At 37.1% G+C, this 11,317-nt stretch overlaps 1 protein-coding gene across 2 annotated transcripts in view; it reads left to right on the top strand.

The window, feature by feature from the left end:
- Nucleotides 1-2,795: 2,795 nt before the first annotated feature.
- PPP1R3A (protein phosphatase 1 regulatory subunit 3A) overlaps nt 2,796-11,317 on the top strand; it is a 33,938-nt gene continuing 25,416 nt past the window's right edge. For both annotated transcript variants that reach the window (XM_041471596.1, XM_041471595.1), the window contains exon 1: nt 2,796-3,630. In XM_041471596.1, coding sequence (XP_041327530.1) covers nt 2,837-3,630 — 794 coding nt within the window. In that variant the 5' untranslated portion in view covers nt 2,796-2,836. The remainder of the gene's footprint in view (nt 3,631-11,317) is intronic.

The raw sequence follows: 11,317 nt of genomic DNA, 5'->3' as shown, positions 1-11,317 counted from the left end.
TTTACTATGCTGTTCAATAGAGCAGCTAACCCATGTACAGCTGTCTTATTTTCTACACATTTTTAATTCTGTTGTTTCCACTGTTATTTAAACCATGTTTAAGGACACCTGGAAACTGTTTGTCTTGATTCAACATTTGGTTTTGATGTGTTCAGAGGAATGAGGCTACAGTAAAGTCATTAAAGAAGTTGTCGCATTAAACTTTCTAAAATGACCTGCTGCTGTTATACTTTGAAAGAAAGTAGCTACTCTGTTGCCTGATTTAGCAGTAAATTTAGGAGTAAATACCATTTACTCCTAAAATGGTATTTTAGGACACCATTTTAAAAGATGCAGAGAACAAATTATATTTTTTTCATTATATTATTTTTACAGTGTTAATGCAATCTTTATATGTATATGTATGCTTGATTTGGTGCAACTGTCTCTGCATATTTTGATAAAAACATGTGGACTTCTGTGAAAAGTTTAATTCAGTACAAACTGTTCAGACAAGAACTAAATTAAATGGAGAACATCTTCTGCACTGGAGAAGATGAAGCTTGTAGATAGGACAATATTTTCAACTAGAGTATGGTCTCCCTCTGTTCCCAGTTGTGCTTGTTGGTCTCCCTCCTTATAACCATTGGTATTTCTTTCTTGTATAAAGGCAAAATCTTTTCCCTCTTTCATATTATTTCTTATACACCATTTTTCTGTTTCCTTTTTTAGTTGCCCTTACTAAGTATATGCTCTTTCTCTAACTAGGGAATGGCACGAGACTGGAGACTTTGTCTGTCAGTGATCACTTGGATGCCAATCACTTAGACCTTTTCTCACCTTTTCTTCCCATCTCCCATATTTTTTCACACCCAGGACAGAAGTAAAAGATTTGAACTGAGTGAAAGGCAAAATGGATAGAGAGGTACAGAATAATATCCATTAATTAATGTCACTGAGAGTAATTCATTTAAATAAAAATATGTCTTTTAATATGCCTTTGTTTTCAGAACATTCTGCAACCTATCCTTCCTTCCTAAGCAGTCCTTGTCCCAGCATAATGGAATGCAGTGATTTTTTTGTTAGCTTTGGCATAATATCTAGTCTAATAGCTGCTGAAGCCTCTGGAAAGGTTCTTCCTAACTGAATTAGTGCTGGACTGGGCCAAGACAAATCACTGTTTGGTTTCAGCAAGCATTAAGAATAGAAAAAATTGCAACAACATTAATCAATAAATCAAAACGCTCTTTAACTAGTTTTTAACCTATTTTCATGCGGTTTAGAGGCAAAACTAGTTTCCACAAGTTTTCTTTTTGTTAAAAAATACAGCATTGTACAGCACTCAAAGTCAGTAACATTCCTGGAGTGTAGGAGTTGTGTAGTTTATGGTGAAAAGCTATTTTTAAAATCCCTTCTGATATTCCTTTTTCTCAAAGTATGATTAGGGAATTAGGAATGTTTTTGCAATGGCAGGTGGGATGGCTATTGAAGGGTTTTGATGGAGCATTGGTAAAACCTGGAGATGTTCTCATGGTGTGGAGGGGATGCTTCATCAGAAAAGGTGATTTGTGGTAAGATGCTGTTTACCTTATTGTCTGGAAATAAATGTACCCAGATGAGCTTTAAAGTTACCAGTGAAACTACAACAGCAGGAGGAAGTATTCAAAGTGTCCTAAATGAAGAATTAGGTTTCTAAACTGTACGGAAATCTGTGATGATGTTACTAATCCTGTCAGTCTCTGGCATGGTTAATTTCAAGATAGTCTTGCTATATATCTTAATTTGTACCATACTATTAGATTACAGTGTCGGCTTATCCTTTGATATAGGCAAGAAAAATAGGAAACATTAAATTATGTGATGGAAAAAGGTGACATTTTGAGATCAAGATCTTTGTTCTGTAAAAACTGAATCTTTCTATGCATGGAGTGCCATGAAAGTGAAAGTCAAATGCTATCCGAATAAGTTGGTTAAGAAGCCACTGTTTCATTTCAGTCCTTGGGAAGATGTCCTGCACAAAGGTTGAACATGTGTTAAGAAGTTTAATTCTTTCTTCCTACTGTTTATATCTGTGTGAAACAGGTTTGTGTTTCAGAGCTGGCTGCTAAAGGTAATTCTTTCAGTTGCTTTTCTCTCCATTTGCCTGGATGATGCTAAATGCAGTTTAGGACAAGATAATTTCATAATCTAATTAATGGTGAGCTCAAGCCATATTTACAATGGGACATTACAAGTTCATTTCCAGTGTACTCACCTCAATGTTTTATTGCATTCCTGGTTCATTGAAGTGGTGATGGCCACTTCTTAGGTACAAGAAGCTGTCATAGTCCTAGCATCTGGCTCATTGGGTCATCATGGTATAAAGTTGGGGCAGAATGTGACATCGCATTTTATCTGAAAATATTGCAAAAATGGCCTTGATAGTATATATAGGAATATTTTATCAATGTAGAAACATTTTACATTATGAAGTATACATCCTAATCAGAGAAGAATAGCTCCTCATTAGTGCAATACGATGATTTTCTTGTGCGACATAAGTTGATATCTTAAAATAGCTCTGTGCAATTTAACTATGCATAGAAGACAGTTTTTAAATGCTGTTCTTCTTCTTAGCACATAGAGGCACATAAAAATAGGGAATACAAAATTTCAAATGTATCACCAAAACTGTAACATCTAATACTGTCAGATGGAGAAAGGCCAACATAGCTCGCACACCATAGCATCTATTAATAGACCTGACTCCCTTTTGCAATGTCAACTGTAACATTAATCCTTGTTTTAAATCATAGTAGCTCAAATAGCAGCTGCTACTAGTTGTACAGCTCTCTTTCAGTTTATATCAGAGAGCCCAATGGAGTCTTTTGAAGGACCTCGTCAGGTTAACAGGGCTAACTTACTACGAGTCCCCACTGGAAATGATTGCACTTCAGATGATGAAGATGATAATATTGACATCAAACTTCGTTTCTCCCCATGTCCCCGAAGAAGGAATTCTTCAGCTTCAGAGGAAGAGGAGGCAGATACTCCCACCAACATCTCAAGAAAAGTTTCATTTGCTGATGCATTTGGGTTTGATCTTGTGTCTGTTAAAGAGTTTGATATCTGGGAATTTCCTAATACAGGACAAGAAAATTACATAGAAGATGAAGTTTTCCCTCAGGATGAATATTTTTTCTCCCAGCAGTTTACATTACCTGCTTCTCAAGAAGAACTTTTACAAAAAGTGCGAGAGCAGAAAGTAGTGTTGGAGTCAGTCCTGCTTATGCCTGGGATTACCTGTATGAACGGCATTATACGAGTCCTCAATGTATCCTTTGAAAAGCAGGTGTATGTTCGAATGACATTGAATAACTGGCTCAGTTACTATGACATCCTCGCAGAGTTCATGCCTAATTCTTGTGGTAGTGAAACAGATCAGTTTTGCTTTAAGATTTCTTTGGTGCCTCCTTTCCAGAAAGATGGAATTAAAGTGGAATTCTGTATCCGCTACGAGACATCAGTTGGTATCTTCTGGGCAAACAATGATGACAAAAATTACACACTGATTTGTCACAAGAAAGAAACTGTGTCCAAGGTGGATAATAAATCCCAGAAAGAGGTTACAGATAGGAGTCTTAAAGGCTGCTTAAAGACAACACAAAGCAGGTGAGGTTACACCTTAATTTTTGGTAATTTAGAATATAGCTGGATAATTATGACTTTCTATGTATGCTTACTTGAGTCAAGATGGCCCATGTTATTTTCTTCTATTTTACTTTTTTTTTTTTTTTTGTAAATGAAATTAGACCAAGACTTGTTTTCAGTAAAGTGTATATACCAGCCAGTGATTTTCTGCGGACAGATTAGTTGAGATCATTTTATGCATGGCATTAGTTTGAAAAGTAGTGTGAGGCTCTATAAACCCTCTATGCAATGTCTACCAATTCTGATCTCTGTAGGATATAAACTGAACTGACATAAATGGGCTCTTTGTTCCAGACTAAGGTAGCTGTACAGTTAAAAGAATTTGCATCCACTTCCTTTGTAAGGCAACAAAAATTTAAAAGCAAAACAAAATCAGGGTTTTCACACCATTTATTTCATAGTTCTTTCTCTACATGCAATTATTAAATCAGAAATGGCACTGGTGGTTCATGAAGCAGAAGTGGATAACTTAGGGAAGAATCCAGCAATTAAAATAGCTGGCACAAACTTTTCTGCAAGTTGTTGGGCTATTCTACAAGTTGTGCATTAGGGCTGCAGTTCCTTTTCCCTGTTCATGCTTCTGTTTCACAAATGGTGAAATGAAGTATGTTTTATAAGGCAGAATCAGTAATATATTAAAGAAAAAATGTATAGAATTTATCTTCTATATACTATACTGTTCTGATTAAATATAGACAAGTAAGTGTTAATTATAAAGTGGCAGTTGTTAACTCATACTTTAATCACATATAAAGAGAGACACTTAAGTATAGTCACTTCAGTTTTCCTAATGTTTTTAACTATGTTCTTTCTCTTAGCAAAACAATGTTGCATGCAAAAATCTAATTCTCATTTATTTTCCTCCCCAAATTTATTATAAATCAGTTGAACTTCTGCAGAATTAATTCTGTATTTTATCTGTAATGTCCTTTACAATACTTGGATGCCAGAACTAATTTAAAGTTGGGTTTTGGAATTTATGTTGGGGTTTTAGTTCCTATACTCTTTTCAAATAAGACAGTGCTGTTTGATTTTGCTGGTGCTCATCCACTGGACTGAAATGGTAGGGAAGGGGGAACAGAACTGCAGTAGTGGTGGGAGCTGAAGGAAGAGGGAGACAGCCAGGGTTTCCTCTGTGCCAAACCTTCGTTCCCCAAACCAGACTTGCTGTGCTGGGAACTTCTGCCAGCCCTAATCACACATTAGCCCTGTGAGGAGAGGTGCACAGTATGGCTTAGTGCTTGTATCAACATCACGGGGCAGGAGCCACCCTAAGGGCTAGCTCAAGGTCTGCCTCATAGCCGGTCCACAAAGCTCTCCTGACAAGTGTCCTTGGGGCCAGCTCTAGAGCCCTCATGATGATACTTCCATGAAGGAACATCCCATTATGTCAGAGCAGAGGGAACAATGCTTTTACATGTCCTGTGATGAATTCCTGACATTTGTGTCTGGTTTTGTACATAATTTCTGTGTTTTAAGGAGTGTCACATGACCTGTTCTGGATAGGTAGGATAGCCCAAGATACCCTGCAGAAAGGCTGTGCTATCAAACACCACAGGCATGTGCAGGCAGTATGACTCCAGCCTGAGCTGAGGTAGCCCACAAGGAGCAGATGATGGGCATGGAGAGCTAAGTCTCAATTTAGTGAGTCCTGGGCTTCCAGATGGTTTCAGGAATAACCTGAAAATTTAGGCACCATTGACATCTAAGGTCAAATGACTCCTACAGGTTTAATTCCCGAAAGTTTCTCATGACATGCATAGTGCTAGCAAAAGCTGTAGAAACTCCTTCTGGGGGATTTTCTTTTATATGGATATACTAAATGATTTATGTATAATTCAGACAGAGCTGTTTTAAAAAGCAGGAAAGGAGATAACGTGTCTTCTCAATATAAAATTATTTTGTCTCTAATCAGACATTATTTGTCTGATTACTTTGTCTCCCTCTGTGTTAGACTGAAGAGGAATACATATGTGTGCATGTGTTTATACATACATGTATATGTATGTATGTATACATTTATGTGTATATTTGTTCATACAGACTCATATATACACATATATGTTTAAAATATTTAAACCAAAGTCATCAGATTCTTGTCTACATTAGGATCTACTACACATTTCTGTCAAACAATTAACAACTGTGCACTTTCAAGACTCTCTTTAGTGGCAGAAAAATGTACAGAGACCTTACAGTAAATGCAAAAATGAGCTGCCAATATCTTTGGAATATTGTTTCAGTGGTCACCAAGGCTTCTGAAAGACAGTTCTGGCAGTATGTAATCCAGGACTACTTTTATGCTACAGGGACTTCTTTGAATTCACAGGAGTCACAGCTTTTGCCAGTGTAAATGAGGTCAGCATCAGGGTCTTTTGTTTCAAAAGAACTAAGATGCCAACTTCCATTGCTCACTTGTTTTTCAAAGTGTCTTTGTACATGTTGCCCCTTTGAGTGAGGAGGAACACCCTGCAGACATCTGCAAAAGTACCTCATTATTCTCCTTCAGACCCTCATTAAAACTCCTTTGCTTTGATATCCTGAAAAAAGCACAAGAAAAACAAACCCCCCAAAATTGGCAAAGTGAGGCTGCTGATGTGCTGTTACTCCTTTATCTCACGTTGAGCAGGGCTGCCCATTCACCAGCTCTCCTCCACCAGCTCATCTCTCTCTCTCTCTCCCTCCTCTTGCTTCTAGTTTGGATGATAAACTCTGCAGCATTTATATGTGCTATGCTGGCTGGTTATAGAACATTCAGCAAAGTGGGGGAGCCCTCGAACATAACCAGCTTGTCCTTGGAGTTGCAGCATTGCAAATAGATAGAAGTAAAAGCAATTTTATCTATGATTCTCACAATAAAGGGACAGGTAGGGAATATTGCTATCCATATCCATGAGTTGGACAACTTAAATTAAATATTTCTTTATAGCAATCTGAATAGACTCATTTAGGACTCAGTTTCAAATTTAGAAACATGTAATTTATTTTTTTTTTTAACTCTTGGCTCTGAGATATTTATACTTTCTCCTAAAATGTGCAATTTACCTCTGCAGTTAAAAAATAAGACAGGGAAGTATCATGATTTTTAAGCAGAGAGTCTGATCCACTCTAGGGCATACTTGTGTGGCTCATTAAATGTCATTGGCAAGGACTAGTCGTGTTAGTTAGGTGAAAGGAATAATATTCACTTTCAGAGGAAGTTACTAGAGAAACACAATAATATGACCATTTCAAGTTACCTTTAAGAACATGATCCAAGACTGAGTGAATGTGGCTAATAGGCTGATTTCTGACACCATTATTAAGAAATAAATTATAAAAATCAACTTAACCCTCAAAAGTTGCACCTGAAAAAAAATTATAGTAAAAAGCAAAACTGCATCAAATAATTAATGCTGAAAACTGCCTATATTTGGATATTTGGAACCTCATCACTTAAAAGTTCGCCTCTTCATTTCATGTTTCATTTACTTTTGCTTCCATGTCTAGGTACGAACAAATAGTTTTCTCTTAATGTTTCAGAAAGTATTTGGTTCTAGCTGTATTTTAACAATCTAAAATTATTTCCTCATAAACTTTAACAATTTTTGTGGCTTTCAAAAGTCTTCAAAAGCTGCACAGGGACAAAATACAGTTTGGAAAAATAATGTTTAAATTAATTAATTTATGCTTGGGTCTATTTGAAAGTGTTTGCTTGACTTGTACATAGTCATAGATATACTTCAGGAGAAAAACTGACTCCTAAATTTGGAAGATTCACTGGAAGAGGAAAAGCTTCCACCAATAAACAGGACTAATTTCCATCCTATTTATATAAATATGTACACATAAAAATTTTATTTATTTATATTTACAAGTCAGAAAAAATGTAAATTAATTGCATCAGCTCCACTCTTTTCTCTTTTTTTGACTCTCATGCTTTTGGGATATGGATAGTGATTCTGAACGTGAATTTTTCCCAGTCCTCAGATTTAGACCACATGATTTTATTGTGAACGCCAGGCTCCTGCATTGGTCTGATCAGACAGAAGCTGGTTGGCTGCTGCATGAGGCAGACTCCTGCAGATCATGCTGAAAGGTGCAGAGATAGAGTTATGGAAGCCATGTGCCCTGTCACTGGGGATGCTACATCCCATTTCTGTGCTTGGCCTTGGTTTGCCATCTGTCAAGAGCAAAAGTGACAGCACCAGGAAAGTGGCTGATAAGCATAAGAATTATTTTACGGAAGGGTATCGTGTTTGGACTCCTGTCCTCTGACAAGGAAGGAGAAGGCTAGTATTTTTGTCACAACTGTTAGTTATCCTCCCTTAGCTCTCTGAGCCCACAAACATATCACTCTGAACTGATGCACAAGTGTATCAATGTGATCCCGTTGATATCGGTCCTATGCCTTTACTTTGTAATCGCTGAACTGTATCTTTTTTGAGTAATAGTGCATCAATTCCTGTTCCTCCATGATGCCGCTTTAAAACAACACAGAATAGGGTGATGGCTCTTACAAGAGCTGCTCTATGAGCACAATGAGAAAGAAGAGATTAAAACCCATGTCTGTGGGCTGCCAATGCCAACTTTGGCAGCATATATACTGAATGGTCTCTAAGAAATTGTCAGTGAGAAAATTTCCTCTGTGCATGAGTACTTTCCTTCTTCAGCTGCTGATCATCTCCTTTCTGATGGGAGGCAAAGGAAGTAAAAGTTGCTGAAGACACAGCTTGGCAGGACTGCGCTGTGCTCACCACGCTGCGTCTTCCCAGGCAGATGGCAGACCAGTGCCTAGGTTGTGCTGAGAAATGCAGTTTTGCTCCTCCTGACCTTTCCCACAAGCTCATGATGTGATTAAAAAAAAAAAAAAAATCAAAGGCTTCTGACAAAGATGTTTGGAAATAATCTCTCACTCACTTTGCCATGAAGAACAACTGTATCATTCCCATCTGGTCCATTTCAAATATGGCATTTAAATTACATTCACTTTTAATCCTTGTTCTTTTGATTGTGTGTCACCATAATCAGGAAGGGAAAAGAAGAGCAGGAAAGGTGTTAAAACACACATCTTCTTTGTGTACCTCTGTTTAATCTCAAGGTTGTTTCTGGTATTTTAAATCATGAGTTACATCTTGATCAGCATACAGATATGGGATTTGACTAAAGTTTATTGCTATTAATAGGAAGTGACTGCAGTCACTCTTTTTACCAGAGAGCAGCTGCTAGGGAAGCTATCCATTCACAGGGAGCCAGCTATTAGGAACACTCCCCTCTCTGTGTTTAATGTGACTTAGTATTCCCAGACCTTCTCTTGCCTCCTGGTCATTGCCAGTCTTTCTCAGTTGTAGAATTAGGTAGGACTGGCACCAAAATAAGACTTTTCCACGTACTTGAAGAACATGATTGTCAGGGACACAGGATAATTATTTAAGGTGCTCTAAAATGTATTATTCAGACAAGTGGGATAAAAGCAATATCTGTGGAACTGAGTTTGACTCAGCATTAGGAATGCTTCTTAACAGCGACTCAAGGGTTATCTTTTGAGGAAATTGCTGCAGCCTTACTCTCCAAAGTAATTTAAAATAAGCTAAGATAAACCACTTGAAAAATATTCTATAGAGAATATTTTGGCCAGAAACTATGAGCAGAGGTTTTTTTTTTGTCTGTTTAATCATATTATTTCAAAATCTGGGCATGTATACTGTTTGAAATATGAAACTTATTAAATACCCTGAAGATAGATATTTAGGTTAATGGCTTAAGTCTTTGAATGCTATCACAGAAGTGTTAAAGAAAGAGGTGGAGGATGTGGATAAGAATGGCATGCACAGACAAATAGACACATTCTTCCTGTACTTGTGGTCTCCTAATTGGAGCATACCTGAAAGCTGAAAACCTGTCACATTTTTGCTTTTGGTGGTAGCAAACTGTGCCACCCATCTGCCATCCATTTATTGCACTAGAAATATTTAAAGAAGCTTCTAAAACTTAAGGGAATGACACATGAAAATAACATGTTGTTGTACTGACAATCCTAGCATAGTATTTACACTGGAATTTATTAGTATCAGTGGTTTCTCATTAATTTCCATGTTCTACTTTAGAAACTGCTCTCACCAATGCTACAGAACAGAAATTTGTGTTCTATTGTGTGGGAAATATTGGTTGCTCCAAAGCTTTTTCAGTTGTTTGTATGAAATCATATAAAACCAGTGCTCTGTAATCTGGGTGTCATTTCTCAGCCATGATAAGTACTTGTATTATCCATGCATTGCTTGGCTTTACACTTGTAAGATTTTTTTTCAGTTACTACAATTTTATCAGCTTATTTAAATATACCAATACTGTAACACTACTATGGCTGACTCCTAGGACTTTTAAATTCAGCAACTGGCTTGATCCTGCAATAGGCGTAATAAAGAATTTAATGATCAGGAGTCTCACTGAACTTTGTAGAATTCTTCATGTGTAAAACTATCCTTGAATGTTAATATTTACAGGACCAGATGGTCTTTCAGATTGCTGGTTAAGGACCTTTGGAAAAATAGAAGTACATTGCTAAATGAACTCCTGTATGTTCAATGATTCTTTTGTTTAGGAAGGTATCTATTTTGCAAATTGAACCGGGCTGTAAATGGCCATTTCAATACTCTCTCCTGTCAACCATTCAGGTACTACAGTTCATAAATGTTCAGTTGGAAAAAAAAATTGTTCCATTACACTCAACTTGACTTTGCTAAATGTTAGTCTTGAAAAGATGTTTAAAGTTAGTGCAACATTAGCTGAGAGCACTGGAGTCATATTTAATCATTGCAATGACTACCAGTGTCATCTGAGCTGTTTATTCTGATTATGAACTTTAAGCTGTGATCCAGTCCCAGCACCAAAACTCTGACATTGAAGCAATAGATTCAACTGCAGTGTAGGTCCAGAGAACCAATTGCCCATGGTATTTTTAATATAAAATGTGGATTATCTTCTTATCTACAAAAGGTGAGAAAAATGGTCCAAACAAATACTTTGAAAGTTAAATGAAGTCGCCACCTTAGGGCAAAGGAGAGGGTAAGACCTTTTAAACACTGTGGGAGAATGTTAGAAGTGGCTATTTGATCCCTAGACCTTCAGTGACACACACAAGAAGTATTAGTTGACATGCCAAAGCATAATAGGGGGCTTGGTTTTCTGAGTGTCTTTCCACTCTCCTCCTGGTTAGTGAAACCAGCTGATACTCTAACACAAAACCTGAAGATTTATTACTGCTGGTTACTAACTGTAGTCCTAAAGGGCACTGGGCTACACAATTGAGTGGGAACTAGGCAAAGCTGGCAGTTTTTTCTTACCTTGCACTTAGGTGCACCAAGTGGATTGGCATTTACATTTTTTTTTTGATGCAAAATTGTTTTCCCTGCAATAATATTTAGAGATGCTGGGTGATAAATATAAGATTTGCTAGGCTGAAACACTTCATATTATGGTAGAGGGTTGGGGAGTTTGTCAGTCTCTGCAGCTACCCTAGTAAATCTGAACCAGTGTCTCCTAGGTTTTTTCCATGTCTTCTTGATAGAAATATCACACAGGTATCAACAGCCTTTTTGCTGTGTGGTAGTAAACATGTGAAAAATGAATAAAAGGCTATAAAATCTCTTGTCATGATGACATCTGGGAT

Source organism: Pyrgilauda ruficollis, unplaced genomic scaffold, assembly GCF_017590135.1.
Source record: "Pyrgilauda ruficollis isolate IOZ18807 unplaced genomic scaffold, ASM1759013v1 scaffold27, whole genome shotgun sequence".
Lineage (NCBI taxonomy): Eukaryota > Metazoa > Chordata > Aves > Passeriformes > Passeridae > Pyrgilauda > Pyrgilauda ruficollis.
Note: the sequence above shows the minus strand (reverse complement) of the source record. Positions and strands in the feature narration are given on the sequence as shown.